Here is a 16,800-nt window from a genome sequence, read left to right as displayed (position 1 = left end):
TAGCCACAAATTGAGTCCCAGAGTTTAGGCATATGTGGTGGTTTAAGCTCTGGTTATATATCAATGCAAAATTCTGGGGGGGGGTTGTATCTTCCCAATCTTTTATTTTAAAAGTGGGCACTTTGCATATGTTTAATATTGAGATTTGTGTCTCCTTTTATTAAATTAAAGTTTTAAATGTTGAATTGTGCATGACATGACCCATCAAACCCCCACTGAAGTCAATGGGAATGGAAAGAACAACTCTCAGTTTATGAAAATCACAATTGGTCTCAAAACCCAATAAGCCCACTGAAGAGCTGTTATGCTATTCATTTGTGAATGGAGGAACACATTTTTTAGATTTATTAGGAGAGCAACTACAGAAGAACTGGCGTGTCTTCCTTCTTATTGAGCCACAGGACCAGATTGGTGCTACTTGTTCCTCCCATAGAGTAACTGGCACCACTAGGTGCCATAGAAAAGGATGCACAGGAGTTACACGTGCCATGTCAGTGTCATGCTTTGTGCAACAGGGGGCACGTGCACTGCTCAATAAACCTTCACCCCAGTTATGAGCTGGGAGCATACAGTGACACCATGAAGCTGAATGGAATGTTATAGGGAGAAGAAGACGTGAGACTGACAATGAGTAATGGGGTCAAAGAAGAACACACATAAGAAAAGTGTCGGAACAGTTAGGATGTCAGTTATATAGGAGATGAGTAACATGGCAGTAAGTGTGAGATACGCTGAATGTTGAAGGCAGAACAGGAGGAGAGAGTTTGGGATATAGTAGAGATGTTGTACATCAGGAGCAGACACAAGCACATCCTTTAGGTTTAGATAAAAAGACTGATGCTCTGGGGGTAGCCCTGTTTATGCAGGTTCTTGGATTCTGCCTTTTGCCAAATTAAGCAGGACTCCTGGGGCAGTGATGTCTGTAGATAGTGTGATTACAGGTACATGGAAATTTGGCAGCCAGTCAGCCTGTTGGGGCAACCAGTAAACTTTATGTACATGGAACATAGAGTCTTCTCCTCCATACTTGCTCACTAACAAGTACAGACTTGGGTTGTTCTGGGAATGTGATACTGACAGTTCTATGAAAGTTTCTGCCACTGTAAAAGTGTTATTAAATGTTGGAACCCACCCAAGGAAAGAGGAAAAGGATCACAAAAGGGGTATTACATGTCTACATCTAGGTGTGAATGTGTTTTACCTGCTGAATGCCCCATGTAAACCAGGGTACGTGGGTAAGAAAATAAATGTAAAGTAAATGACCCTACAGTATGTGACACTATAAATGTGTCCCACTGTGAACTGGGCTCCTCTGGACTTGAACACAGGGGCAAATGTTACTTATTATTCCATAAAACTAGCCAGCCTGCGTGTATCGAGGCAGAGGCCCAGGGCAAAGCAGACAGTGCGGGGCCACATTATTTATATGAAGTAGGAGTGTTGGTTCTACAGTATGTGACTTGGTTGCTGGTGGGTGCTGTATGTTTTATCTATAAAGGCACCCATAGGGTTAATATGCCCCTATGGCTTTAAGTCTTCCCATTTCCTTATTCCTTGTTGCTGGGCAAAGACCCATGTATCTATTTTGTTATATATCATGTTCTACATTATTGGCTCATCATTAGACCACTCCAGGGTCGGACTGGGCCGCCGGGACACCGGGAAAAATCCCGGTGAGCCCCAGCGGCTCAGTCCGACCTTTGCCGGCGCTCCCCCTACTGACTGTTCCTCCCGACGCGTTCAATTTATACGCGCTCGGGGAAGACGTCAGGCGGGGGCCCTGCAGGGGGGTTAGGGGGGCCCCTGGGGGGGGGTTAGGGGACGCGGCTGGGGCACCTGCAGGGCCCCTGGGGCGGGAGCCCCGGTGGGCCCTGCACCCCCCAGTCCGACCCTGGACCACTCCCTTTTACACTGTAACATAGTATTTAGCAAAGGGGTGTATTTTCCTCTTTGGCTACATCTGTTGACTAAGGTGGATGTACCACTAACCCTGGGATCAACAGGGCCCCAGTAAAGCCTTCTGCCCTAGAGAAACCATCTAACTCTAGTGAAGTCGGGGACCCCGTGAATGAGGATTAGTAAGCGCAGGATAATATTTGTTTCTAGGAAAGTAAGATAGTCAGCTTTAGTTAGAAAGAGCAGTTTCTGGCTCCAACCAGGTGAGATAGCTGGGAGTATTCTCTTTTACAGGCTCTGCTGCCTTAGTGTAGGGGCCGCAGTACTGACAAGGGTATCAGGCATAATCTTCTCCCTGATCCACGTCTGCTATAGGGGATCTGGGCCATTAAGGTAGAAACCCTGTTTAGCTGTCTTTACCCAGCCCACACTCTGCTGAGTTGGGATAAACTGGTGGCCTCTATACCTTTCTGCTTTGCTATGCATTAAACCTGCAATAATATATCTATGCAATAACATCTATATTGTGAGTATTGCATAACCCTGTGGATCATTGTCTTGGACAATAAACAAGTTTAGTTCCGTTTTTCTGCATAAAGAGCTTCTGAGGTCCTTATTTTACTTTATTACATCTGGCAGTAGGAGGTGTAGTTCAACAACACCCTCCATAAAATTGCTTTCACATAGCAAAGGCCCATCCTGTTAGTTAGATTCCAGTGTACCCCATGCTCTAACCTATTACTAGCTGGACTTGTCTGTATACACAACCTCAAAGGGGTTACATCTACAATTAACATAAACAAAAAGTATATAAATATCACAAAAACCTATTCATTCTTACAGGCCCCTATAATTTGTGCCAGAATTGCAAATGCAGCAGCCACAGCAGCTGACTACCAGTAATGCAGAGATCATGCCATTCCAGTGGTATAAATACCATATTAGCACCCACCAAGCAGTATGAATGCAATGCTTACAGCACCCAGCAATACAAATGCAGCACAAACAGAGCCCTACATATACAGTACATATCAGCAGTTCAGTCCGGTATGTAGGTACTCAGCATCACTCTAGTTTTCTTTACTAGTAAACCCCTTTTTCTCCATTGCTCCTTATTCTTTAGTTCCCTCTTGCACTTGTAAAGGAAAAAAGAAACCATCTTGTTTCCTTACTCCATTTTGTTCATATCATTTAATATTAGAGGGGGTTTTGAAACACATTGTATAAGAATGTTTTCTCGTTGCTGTTGAACACCTTTTCTGATAAGTCATTAAGCTTTGTAACAAGGGGCCCCATGGGTGTTGGCCAACTGGGCCCTTTTTGCCTGTTCTGTTCTTAGAGTTAACAGAGCTAACTACTGATAAGAGTGTTTCAGAGTTATAATAGTAGCATTTCTTGTAACAAGAGACAGAGTATACATGATATGCAGCAACCGTGCATTTGGCATACTCTCTTCATACGAATAAACGTAGCTACAATCAAACTGACCTATCCAACAGTTTTATATATTTTAGCCTAGCTTCTCTCCTTATGCAAGCGTACAAGGTGCCCCAGCCTCTCCTCATTAAAATGGCTCTCTTTTAGGTTTATTTTATTATCTAGTTAAGTTTCCCTTACCCCCTCCCTACATTTCTTTACAAGTTTTATAACTAACCCTCTGTAATATCATTTGCACCCAATAACAGACATGACAGAGACAGTTGTAATTTGGTTTATTAATCATGGTTCCATGGTCAAATCATTGGATAGTTGTACCTAATGTAAAAATGATATGATCAGGAATTAAACACTGGGTGAATACTTGTAACTTGTTTAGCAACTACAAATCAGCCTAACTTCTATTTTGTGCAGTATATATGTTAAATAAATATATGTATAACAGTTAATGATGTGGGGCTCTTTGGGGCTGATTTACTAATATAGGCATTAAGTGGCCATTGGCCGTATAAACCAATCAGCAATCAGTCTACTCCAACTTAAAAAAATCTGATTGGTTGCTTTGTTTAAAAAGCATATCAGTGGGCCCCAACTATAAAGCTACCTGTATTATAAAACAAATCTACATCAATATTATTTCTCAAACATCTAGACATATATATATATATATGTACATATTTTTTTACAGAAGTGCATAGCTGCATAGTTTACAATTCAGCTACAAGTTCTTCAGATCTGAACCAAAGTGGTTCAACTTACAGACCTACAGACACTATAGTACAGGTATGGGACCTGTTAGCCAGAATCCACGGGACCTGGGGTTTTTCGGATAAGGGGTCTTTCTGTAAATTTGAATCTCTATACCCTAAGTCTACTAAAAAATAATTTAAATCTAAATTAAAATAACTAGGATTGTTTTGCCTTCAGTAAGGATTTATTATATCTTTTTTGAGAGTACAAGTTACAGTTACAGAGAAAAAGGAAATCTTTTTAAAGAAAAAAATTAGAATTATTTGCTTCTAATGGAATTCATGGGAAATGGCCTTTCCGTAATTTGAACCTTTCTGGATAACGGGCTTCCGGATTACAGATCCCATACCTATACAACAATTCAATATCAGTTCCTCGAAAGAGAATCCTGTTAAGATGCAAAATAAAGATATTACAAATCACTTTGTGTGTTTATATGGTCAATGAACTCTTTCCAGACATCTCATATTCTTAAAGTAAATGCTATGTGACTGGTTGCTATGGATTACCAAAACTGGAATAGATTTTGCGCTTATCATTACATTACCCTCAAAGGTATTTGTTCTAATGATCATCTGGAAACTGGTTCAGAATGAACCATTACTGGTACACATAAGTCTCTATATTTTTAAGTATATTCTTGGCCAAGTCAATGACCTCCTCTTCTTTGTCGCAGGGAATGCAGTCATTAGGAATGCCCGGTGGATGGTGGCAATTAGGATACTGTGTCTTCAGTTCATCTACTCCAAGTTGTACCATGTCTGCCACCTGTTCATTGATGCTGCTGAGACTGAGGCTATATGTTGACACTTGGTGCGCTAAAGAAAGTATAGAATCTTTTTTGTCGCATCGTCCATCTCTGAAATACTGAACTGCTAATAAAGCTTTTTTTATAGCCTGGTGCACTTTATAGAATACCCATTCTGATTGCTGATCACCAACACTATGCTCAGCAGCTCTTATGTCACACTTTGCTTGCCTGACCCACCTTTCAGCTTCTGCAGGATTTGGCCGTGTGCGGCTTTGGTGGTAGGACCAGAAATTATAGTTACACCTGGTCTTTTTATAAAAATGATCACGATGTCTACGGTGGTTGGATGCTTCGCTATCCCACGAGTGCCAAAAGTTAGAAAAGCCCCCAAAGGGATTTGATTGATTACTGGGAGAAGACTGACTGCCTGTTTTCCGACCGGCTTCCAGATCTTTGACTCTCTGCTGCAGGTATTTGCAGATCTCTGTTGCAATGTTCTCTTGCCCAATGTTCTTGTCAGGGTGATATTTGAGATAAAGTCTTCTGATAGCCTTATTCCGTTCTTCTGCTGGTAGAGACCATATTTTAGCCAGATAGGTGTCAATTTCTTTCTTGATATCTCCTATTGCAGTTTCATACCATTTTGCACGTATTTCTTCTTGCTGATCGGCATTCTCCACCAGTACCAGCTCTTTGCTCTTTTGGCTAGCAGTTCTCTTGAACTGATACAAATCAAGTACGCTGACATCAGCAGTTTTATCTTGGCCAATGCTGATACGGTACATCTGAATTTCGCAGTCTGCAAACATGCGGCACTCCAGTTCGTCAACTATAACAGCATAAAGATATAGTTCCTTTTCTGAAGGATCCTGGTACCCTACGTAATCGCCCACTTTGAACCTATTTAAAATGCTCATGTCCAAAGCATCATACCATTCAGCAGGGATGGGTTCTCCTGGCTTGGGCAAATTATATGCATAGTGACTCTCTGAAGTTTTACTCCATATGTTTTTTTCTTTTAGGACACCAATAACATCCTCAGGACTTTCACAATGTAGCATTTCCATGAGGATTTTTAATGACTTATATGAAAATGCATTGTCCATTAAATCATTTATTGCATCTGTGAGAGTATGTACCACTGAAACCCAGTCTTTTTTATGCTTTAAGCCAGTGTGTCTCACGTACATTGTATACTGGTCTTTATCGCCTCTGGTGATAAACACAATTTTTGGGAGACAGGTTTCACCTAATTTTTTGTTTTCAAAGACAAGGATAGTTTTTAACTTAAGACAGCATCTGATTTCAATTTTTCCAAATATAGTGTTGCATTTTTTGATAGCTTCCTCTTCACAAAGCTTCCCATCGTTTTCATGTCTCAAAAGACAAACCAGACCCTCCTGAAACTCAGGAGAAAACAGAAGCTGCTGTAAACCAGAAGGAATTTCACAATTTTCTCCTTCACCACAATATTCATTTGCACCAATGGAAATAACTTCCTCTGTAATTTGTGAAAGCATTTTTGGACGCAGATGGGAAGGTAAAAGTTTGATTAGTTCTTGTCTTTTGTATATGTCTGATAATGAATATCCATTATTTAAATGTTGAAAATTAAAAAATTTAAAAACGTTACAGAGTTTGTTTGTTACAAATGGAGAACAGCAGTTGTTAAGCACAAGCGTAGAAGATTCATGAAGTTTTCCATCAATACCTGGAAGATAAAGCAGCTTAACATTTTCCAGACATGTTTTATTTTGTTCCAGATGTTTAAAAACATGTTCTGTGACTTCAGAAACAGTCCTTTTGAGATTGCCATGCAAGCTTTCTCTCCCAACAGTCTCTTCATGAATTGTGGAAAGAACTTCAACAAAGTGATTGATGGTTGCCTCAGGCGCTACTCCAACTTTCTGAAACAAGTCACTATAGCATGCAAGTAATGGCGGTAACTTGTAAAGATATGGCTGTAAATGTTTTTCATTGGGGAGATTATAAACAACTTGTCCTGGTTTTGCTACATTATCACCTTCCACTAAAATGAATGGAATATCAGATAATATACTAACATCAACATTGGCATTTTGAAGGAAATAGTAGGTAGTCTGCAGGACTTTACTCCGTGTTTGTAACTGAGCTTTGGTCTCACATGTTACCCCACAGACATTTTTTAAGTTTTCCACAACTAGGTCTGCTGGTGGGATGTGAAAAACTCCGCACTTCTCCAGTATAAGTAGGCCATCTTTTTTGAGGTCTGGGATTGGATTTAAAAAGGCCATTGAAGTCCAAGCATATGATTCATAGTCCTTGGTTTTCTTTAGAAGAGAACCTTTCAGTGCAATCATTTTGGTCTCCTTGGTATAAGAAGGATGGAGACATTTTAAATCATCCTGAACTTTTGAAGGAAACAAGAATTTAATGCTCCCTACGTTAACTGTGAACCCGTTGGTCATTGTTTTTACATCCATGGACACCAAATAGTTGAACAACCCATTGCCTTTAGGAATCAGGGCTTCTAAAGAGCAGCCACCTTCAGCATCTTTTTCAACTTTTTTTGCTAAAGAAATAAACTCATCTTCCGAAAGCTTGTTTTTTAACCCCATGTCCAGTAATAGTTTATGAAACTCAGATTCATATTTCTTAAATTTGCTGAAAAATAACTCAGGGATGAACATTGAGTCAAGCTCCAAAGTATGGAATAATTTAACCTTGTGGTCAAAAAAATAAGAGGCTTTTTGAAGTCCTCTTTTTCGGTCTCCGATTAACTTCAGTGGTCTGAGAGCAGCAACAACGGCATCTTTTACACGTGTAAAGTCATCTAAGTGTTTTATTTCCATAATCAGCAAAAGCACTTCAACAAATTCATCTTCACTCAGTGATGCAAAATGCGAAAGCAAATATTCCGAAAGAAACTGAACTTCCTTGATCAAAGAAATGTTTATATACTTTGCAAATTCTTTATTGAGCTGAGTGTTTTTGAGGAAAACAGTGTGCGAGTCCAGTTCATACAGCCTTTTCGACTGGAAGTGAAATGCGCTGTCGAGAATATAAATCTTTTTATATCCATTGAAACTCTGTCTTTTGCCTTGATGAGTCTCAAAAAATGGTAATGTCTGGAGTTTAGGTATAAAGTTTTTTTTGGCAGAATTTGTTTTTAAATCATTTAGAAAAAACCTAAGCAGCGTGTCAATTTCAAATGTTTCAAGCTCCTCCCAGTGTAGATCTGTTTTAGAGCAAAGCTGTTCAAGCACTGAGAAACTGTCTTCTGTGTTTATTACATATGGTTTAATATAGAACATTGATATGTCGAAGGTTAAGCGGTTTAGCTTGGGAAATCCTAAATTATAAAGTAATTTTGCAACTTCACTCCCAGTATCAACAAAACTTTTCTTGAGCTCCCTGAGTGGAAGGAGAATGGTTTCATTGGGATACTTCTTAAAATATACTGGAAGTATTGCCCAGTCAGTAAACAATGTTACAATTTCTTTGCATGTTTCATTTTCAGCTTTTCTGTTCTGTTGTATTTCATGGTCAAAAAATTGCCACAGCTTTTTAATCCACTCTGTGTTCTCTTTCAGGAGCTTAGGATGCTCCTCCCTTCTCTCAGGTGATAACTGGCATGGAAGCCCTGGCTCTTTTTTCAGCAAACGAAATGCATCTTTTACAGTTAAGTCCCGCAAGAAGCCACATTTCACTAACAAATCATGGCGGCAGAGCCCTTGAGATTGTGCAAACTCTTCATAACAGCTTGAAAACAGATAGTAAAATTGTGAGTAATATTTAACATCATCTCTATTAAAATATCGGAGCATGTCATCTTCAGTCAGCAGTAAAGGAACATCGTGTAGGTCTACGACTTTGTCTGCTGTCTGTTTATCCAAGCAGTATTGTAGCAGTAATCTGCAATTCCTCGCTTCCTTGAGAAGTGTAGCTGAAATGGGCAGGGGTAGTTTTCCTTGGCAGTGGGGTGGAATGTTCTTTAGGAAATTGCATAACGATTTGGGATATAATTCCATCACTTTAACTCCAGCTGCTTTTAACTGCTTATACAATGAATGTGAACGCCCACCAAAAGCTACTTTCATGCCGATATTATGCAGAACATTTCCAATCATTTTATATTCTTCCTCAAAAAGAAAGTATGGCTCTTCCAAGATGGAACTTTGGCCAACTGCTGACCACTCAACCTGTACCTGCTCTTTACATTTAAATAGTTTTCCTTCTGACTGAGTCTTGTAAACTGGAATAAATCTGTAATTCTTTTCAGAAATTGTGCTATAGACTTGATTGACCATATCATGCCACAGGGGTGGGACAAACACTGTAATGCTTGGGAAGAAATATAAAAACTTTTCTAGAAATAATTTACAGGAATCCCAGTTTTTAAAAACAATGGGATCTTTATGGCTAATGATTTCCTTGTGAATTAGATCCAGGAGACTGCCGTAGAGTGGAGCAATGACATTAGTAAGCAAAAATTTGTTCCATTCAGTCTTTAGACTGTCGCCATCTTCATTGCAGATTCCCCTGCGTGAAGAATCCACAATAAAATTAGCACTGATATGTACAGGCAGTCCAGTTTCTACTGGTAGAGGCAAAGTACAAAAAGCCTTGCCTTTATTTGTAAAGTGAAAATCATTAAGGCAAGCAGCCACGGCGCCATGTGGAATAAGAGTTTGTTGTAAACCACCAGAAATCTTCTGTAATGTAGCCACACAGTCATTCCCTTCAAACCCAATCTGTTTAGCTAAAAGCCAACGTCGTGTTTTTTTAGAGCTGCTGGATGTTATTTGCAACTGGAAAAACCTTCTGAATGGCACAGCCTCAAACATATTTGCATCATTCTCTGCCAACTGATTGAGTTTTTCCTTAAAATCGCTGCAGTTGTTCTGAAGTCCCTCGATTTTGGTTTCAATTGTTAGGATTTGGTTAAGCTCATCTCTGTCTGAAATTTCTGAAAATGTTATTTTGCTAATGCTGTGCAAGAACAATGCCATGCTGTCGGCTTCTCTTTCCAGCTCATCGCAAATTTGCCTCATTTCAGCCAAAGACACAGTCTGGTCACTTATCATTGAGTTTGCCGCTGTTTCTGCTGTCCTCAGAGGCAAGCGGAAAATCGTCCCCTCTTGCAGATCAAACCAGGATGGAAGGAATGTATTATATATGTCTCCAAATCTACCCTTGAATTCATCATTGACATTAATCATGCCACCTGGGCTATCAAAACGTGATGTTTGTAAAAAATGTAGATTAGGGTCAAAGATACACATCATACTGTCTCCAGTAATAAAAGAAGGGCAGTCTGTTATATGGAACACAGTATTAAATCCAAGGCCAAATTTTCCAGTTTTGTCCAGTCGATCAGCTTTTCCACCTTTGCCCAACTGCTGAATGCCTTCTACATCCGTCTCTGTAAATTTCTTGTTATTGTAAATGCAAAGAGCAGGACCTTGCAGCAGATTCCACTGTGGCCCAAAAGTACTAGTTGTTTGGTGCCTTCTACTGTCCAAGACAAAGTGGATTTCAGTAGCATCTGAATCATCTGCATTCTGAATGAGTTCCTTGAAAATATCTTTTTTAGATGAATACTCCCTTATTATGTTCTTGATACGTGTAGCAAGGTCTTCCCTTGCTCCGAAGTCAGAAAACCAGCTGAAAGTATTAGAAACAGTCAGTCTTTCTAGTGTATGGTGAGTCTTTGTTTTGATACCCAGTGTTATAGCAACAGCACGTGGGATCATCTCATGGCAAAAATGCAGACCCTCATCAAAGGATATCCAGGGGGAATCATTGAAGAATAACTGATCAACATGTAGTAAAATGCCCTGTGTGTCTGGTACGAGTATTTTATGGTCATCCATAAAATACTTTTTCTCTGCACTGTGGTTGATTAAACGTAATGCAACCTTGAGCTCATCATCTGGGAGAGGGGCTTCTTTATTCTTTTCATGGATTTTGTTTAGAACGGCCTCATAGTGGCAAATGGAAAATTCCTCACTAAGCTCAATGTATTTCCACAACTGATCAAATGCTTGATACTCCTTAGGCAGCTCATACAAGTAAGGTGATACATCAAATGGCATCTTGTGTGCAACACAATTTACTGGTATAAACCCATTACCCACATACACAAAAGGTTCATCAGATTCTGTTAGTTCTTTAAGATGTTGTAATTGATTTGGCTCCTTTTGCACCAGCTTGTTTAAAAAGTTATAGCAGTTCTTTGCTATCTGAGAAACATCTTCCGTTCTTAACAAAGTTTGTAATTTGCAAGCTTCCTGCAATTGCATCAAAATCATTTCAGATGTAGGAATCCGATCCAATCCCAAGAAATGTAACATTCTGTCGGAAAACGCTGCTTGTTTTGCAACATGCTCCTTGCTTAATACTGGCTTAATCATGCAAACGAGAGCCTTATGTTTAAAGTGGTATAGATCCAGTGAGTTCATCAAAAGAAGATCCTTTGCACCTTCATGCTGACTTTGGGGGGATTCTGCAGGTAAAAACACAATGTTTCTAAAATCTGTTTCATATCCACTATCTGGGAACAGGTAAAGTAGATCTTCCAGTAGCTCCAGTACACAACAGATTTGTTGCAAGGCCTTTTCTGCATCCTTCTTCCAAACACTATTTATTTTACATGCTCTCTCCATCAGTTCATCCATTGGAAGTGAATCTTTCCTCATACCTAGTGTTTTTAAACGGTCTAGTCTGTGACTAACCAAAAATTCTGCACCTTGGGGGAAACAGCCCTCCTGTTCATCGTACAATAATGATACTTTGCCCTTTGGGTGCACCAGTTTCCCAATAAACTGTAGCTTTCCATTAGATGAAGGAATACAAGGCTGAGACATCAACAGATCATCCAACTGCTTGTTCTGCAAATCAATGGCATAAATTATGAGAGCATTTCTATCTTGTACATCTAAGGAGACCGGATTTGCAAGCACAATCTCCCTGTAGAACCTTTCACAGTCATATGTATTTGGAAGAAGTTTACTAGAACAATCGCTAGCATTAAAACTGTTTTTGACCATTTCTGGAAGCGGAATTGCTATGTATGGTTTCTTTAGAACTGTAGAGAAAACTTTTTGGGCCAACTTGTGCATTCCTTCATCTTGGATATTGCCTAATTGTAGAAAGCAGGCGTATTTTATAGAGCATGATTCTTGGCCATTGCTAAAAAGTGCAGGAAAACAATCTTCTAATCCAAAAGCTATGGCTCGGTAGAAAGCTTTTACCACTTCAGTGAACTGGGTCTTAGATTTTGTGATGTCAGGCCAAAATGTGTGATAAGAATAGTCCTGGATGTCCCCATTGTTGCTCAGTATCTGTAACTGTGCCAAAGCCGTTATCAGTGCAACTACAGCAGCGTCACCAAGTAATGTCCTATTCCATTCTCCCTTTTCTGTTGTATCCCACAGGCTCTTTCTATTGGACATAACTGCAAAGGTTCCATTAAGATGAAAAGGTAATCCAGAACAGACAGGAAGGGGTAAAAAACAGAAAACCATTCCACTGAAGCTGCTCAAATTAGGGGCCCATTTTCCAGTATCACAGTGTTTCTTTAATGGGAGAGCAACACCAGCAACAGGAAGGTAAGTATTTAGTTTCTTATTTTGACTGAACATCTGGATCGACTCTTTGATTCCTAAGCTGGATTGGGCAAGGTAATACATTTCCTCAGTTGTCTCAGTTTGCGTCACTGTGATCTTTATTATATGTGACCCAGTAACATCTAAGTTGTTGACGTTCATTCTAAGCACGTTCAGTGAATTCATTTGTTCTTGTTGGAGAATCATATTGCGAGGCATATCCAAACTCTGCACTTTGTCTCTTTGAACCATCACCCTTGATTCATCAGCCTGAGGGCAGAGATCTTTTTCAAGACAGTTTAAAGTTACCTTTTCTATATTCTTTAAGAAAATGAGAAGAGTACTGGCTGCTTCTTCAAAATTGTGAATGAAACTGTGTATCTGCTCTTTATTAAAGGCTTGTTGGCAGATTTGGGAGTCTTTGGCTTCTTTCTCTGTCCTGAAAGGCAGACGGATTAGAGTCCCATCATAGTAAAATGGCTGGTTAAGCTCACAGCCAAACACCCCGGAAAATGGCTGGAATTGATCTAAAAATACATTAAGAATTTCAGGTTTCATTTGAAGGTTCAGCTTGATTCCAGGGTTTCCAGAATTTGAAATGTGTTTCTTAATGTGGTTGATATTGGGGTCAAATATGAGAACATTTGATCCACTCATTATTGATGGTACATCTGTAAGGTGATACACTGTATTAAAGCCCAAACCAAATTTCCCAATTTTTTTCACTTCAGTCTCCTTTGTGGCAGCCCCGATACGTGTGATATTACGGAAATCGTTATCTGTGAACTTGCGGTCATTGTAAGACCAAAGCGCTGCTCCGTGGCAGTTGGCCATGTCAGGGTCTATGAGACTTTGCCGTGATTCAGAATTCTGCCTCATGTCAACTAAAAACTGGCAGATAGTAGCCTCTGCATCATCTGCATTCTGGATGAGTTCTTTAAAAAGCTCCACCTGCTCACTGTATTCTCTTAGAATGTTTTTTATTCTAAGTGTGACAGGTTCTGAGGGACCCCAAGGCTCAAAAAACTCTGGGTTTAGTACCTTAGTGCTTAGAAGTGGAATATTTAGAAACCTGGCTGTTGCGGAGGAGACACCTTCATGAACAACGTGATAGTCTGTGCTGTTAGCAGGAGTGTCATTTAAATGCTGCTTATCCATATCACAAAACACAGTATTGCACAGTGGCTGTAGGCTAAAGCCATTTCTGCCATTCTCTACTGGAATAGGAAGGTCATCATTTCCTCGAACTGATTTTGATTTCATCCAATCCAAGATGGATATTGCCAGCCTCATCTCCTTCAAACCGTCAGACTTGTAGCCAGTGCTTATGTTTTTCTGCAGTGTATAAAGTATGCCAGTCACTTCGCTCTCCGGCAGCTTCTCACGGACACCGCATTTGATGAAGAGGTCTTTGTAGATTAGAAATTCCTCAGGTACTTTTTTTACATAGGAGCTTAATTCCAAACTTTCAGGGTAGAACAAAACAATGTCACCTACGTTGGAGAAGCCCTCTCCGTTCCAAATCCGCATGTGCTGCAGAGATGCAGAGAACTGGTACCAGTTGTCTTGAATGTATTTGTAAACATTATGCAGCTTTCTGTGGAAGGAGAAGGTGTCTATCTCTCGAAACCTTCCACTAAGAATTTGAAGATTTTCAATTACTTTTTCAGGAGGCGGTGGTTGGTTTAAGCCAAGTATCTCACTTGCAGAGTCATTAAAGTCATCTGTTATGTTCATTGAAAATTCCACAAAGTCTCTGTACTTCATACTTTTAAGCTTTCTTGGCTCAATAAGCAAAGTCTTTGATTCAATAGGAACCCAAGGAAGGCTGCAGAGACTGTCCAAATCCCTTTTATTACATTGTAATAAAACACTAGTCTCATTGCAAACCTTTATAAGAGCTTTGGCCTTCTTTAATGATAACCGATAATCTCCTTGACGTATTTTATTTGATATTTGGAGAACATCATCCATTGAGATTTTGTGTATGGCATCCTTTAATCCCAAGGTCCTTAATGACTTCAACACCGCAGTTTCATTGTAAGGAGCAGGTGGGAATCTCTCTGGTTCAAAGAGTTCTTTAAATAACTTTACTGTAGGGTCAAAAAGGACAGAGGGCTGGATGCATTTCCCATTGTAAGGGATGAAAGAAAGATTTTTGCAAAGTTCTCTCAGGTCTTTACTCTGGGTGAACAGTGTATCACCATTGCGCAAAATCCACAGCATTATATCTGGCACATATGTTGGAGTATGTATATATGATCCCTTCTGAATGTCTCTCACTAAAAGTAATGCTACATCTTTAGCATGTAGAAAAGGGATATTCATTAGGCAAAGAAGTCTCTTGTCTGCTTCATCTCTGCATTTGATGACTGTCATTGGAAACACCAAACTTCCAGGGACCTCTGGGAAAGTGTTTTTCTCCAGTGCATTTAAGTTAAAAGCAGGTACCAGTGTGGAGTCAGAGAGAGATAAAGTTTTCACACTTGAAAAGATAGGCAGTTGGTGCATAATGTTCATTTCAGGTATACTGAGGGAGTAGGCTTGTGAAAGGAAGCTGGCCAACATCTGTAAGGTTGTTGCAGGCATTCTAGCCAGGGTTTGTGTAACTTGTTTCAAATTCAAATAAGAAAATATTTTTAGGATGTTATTTGGAGTGGGCTCCAAGATGTACTCTGCAAGTTTTTGATGCCACAGCCACGAGTTGGTCTTTCCTATAATGGTGCAGCCAACGTGCTCAAGCACCTTAGCAATGCAGTCATTCAAGCTGTGCCTTTCTTTGTTCTGATACAGCAAACCAGAGTTTTTCTGCAGTCGAGCAAGACGAACACTGTTGCAGCCTCCAGAAATATAGTTTAATGGCACTAGTGGGTGATTTTCAAAGGAGTTCAAGCAGTTATAACGTTGGAGAAATGCCCAGAATGCGCTAAGCCATTCAATTGGTGGGTTACTTGGGTCTCCAGGATACCAGATGACTTGGTTGCCACAACCGTGCCAAGTTTTTGGAAGGGATGCACTCAGGTTCTTTTTTATTACATCGATGTCTAAGCACACCAGGTTCTTGAAAATTTCTGGAGAGGAAAAAAAAACAAAATATTGTCAAATCTCTTCATATCACAGAAAAAAACATATTTCTAAGGTGGGAAAAAAGCTAGATTCCAAAGAAACATTGAATGATAATGTCACAGGTGAGACAAGGTCTAAAGTTTGTTTGAGGTCTTGTAACACATAGCAACCAAACGTGTTTGCTATCAAACAGCAGAGCAGTAAGTCCCACTTAGTTACAATGTTATAACAGCAGTGATGTTGGTGTGTTTGGTGGATTTTAGTTTAAAAAGACATGCATTAGTGATTTGCAGGCCGGCCAAAAACCTGCGGGACCTGTGGGTGGGGTGGGTTCAGGCTGACATTCACACAAAATTTGTGGGTCTCAGGTGGGTTTGGGCTGAGCTCTTTCTTCCACCCTCCCTGCTTGCAACTTACTGTGCCCCATTTCCACCTCCGGCAGCCTCTATTTATAGGTGCGCACCTTGCCCCCTTCGTAATGTCAGAGATGGGGTGGGCTCGGGTCTATAAATAGAGGTGGATTGCAGGATCAAGTTGGGAGTGTGCAGTAGGGTTGCCACCTGTCCGGTTTTGACCCGGGCAGCCTTTTAAAACCTCCTGCCCGGTAGGAAAACCGGGCAGGACTCAGCAACACTTACAAGCCTATTGGCCAATCGCTGATTTCTGCATCATAGCCTCGTCCCATGACATCATGGCCCGCCACCTCCCCACCCGGAACGTCACGACCCTGCCTCTTCTCCGCCCCCCCCCCCCCAGAACATCACCCCCTGTCTGGCTAAGAAAGCCGGCAGAGGTGGCAACCCTAGTGTGCGGCCAGGGTCATGTTGATTTTTTGTCGACCCACTTATCACTTACATGTATGGGTTAGGGCAGGTGGCAGACTGTGTTTCCTGCTAGTCTCTCCCTATCCCTATCACTGGAGATGTCATGGCACCAACAGGTGCTAAGGTCTGAACCTCTTCCATAAATAAAGCACTGTATGTAGGAGGGTGCAGAAGGTAGGGGTAAGACTGGGAGAGATACATTATTGAGATGTGCGAGCTAGGAAGACACAATGCAAGCACGGCGCTACAGGGCCTGTATTTATTTCCTCCACATGGCAGGTCTTAAGGACAGTGCTGTGCCCATAGAACTGCCCCTTGCTCATTTTGTGCAAGGTGCAAATCACAGGTTGCACTGAAATCCCCTAATGAAAGTGCTGTGTAAATGAACACTAGGGGGCACAATATTGCTCTAGCATTTGCATTAGGTGGATTTAATGAATGACGCCATGGTCTTCATTATATAAGCATGACCAGTCAAATTGCACTT

General features: G+C 40.5%; 1 protein-coding gene across 1 annotated transcript in view; it reads right to left on the bottom strand.

The window, feature by feature from the left end:
- Positions 1 to 3,589: 3,589 nt before the first annotated feature.
- LOC100494984 (sacsin) overlaps positions 3,590 to 16,800 on the bottom strand; it is a 40,807-nt gene continuing 27,596 nt past the window's right edge. The window contains exon 8 of the mRNA XM_031906007.1: positions 3,590 to 15,494. Coding sequence (XP_031761867.1) covers positions 4,684 to 15,494 — 10,811 coding nt within the window. The 3' untranslated portion in view covers positions 3,590 to 4,683. The remainder of the gene's footprint in view (positions 15,495 to 16,800) is intronic.

This window comes from Xenopus tropicalis, chromosome 7 (genome assembly GCF_000004195.4).
Source record: "Xenopus tropicalis strain Nigerian chromosome 7, UCB_Xtro_10.0, whole genome shotgun sequence".
Classification (NCBI taxonomy): domain Eukaryota; kingdom Metazoa; phylum Chordata; class Amphibia; order Anura; family Pipidae; genus Xenopus; species Xenopus tropicalis.
The sequence above is the reverse complement of the archived record's forward strand: the minus strand, read 5'-3'. Positions and strand labels throughout refer to the sequence as shown.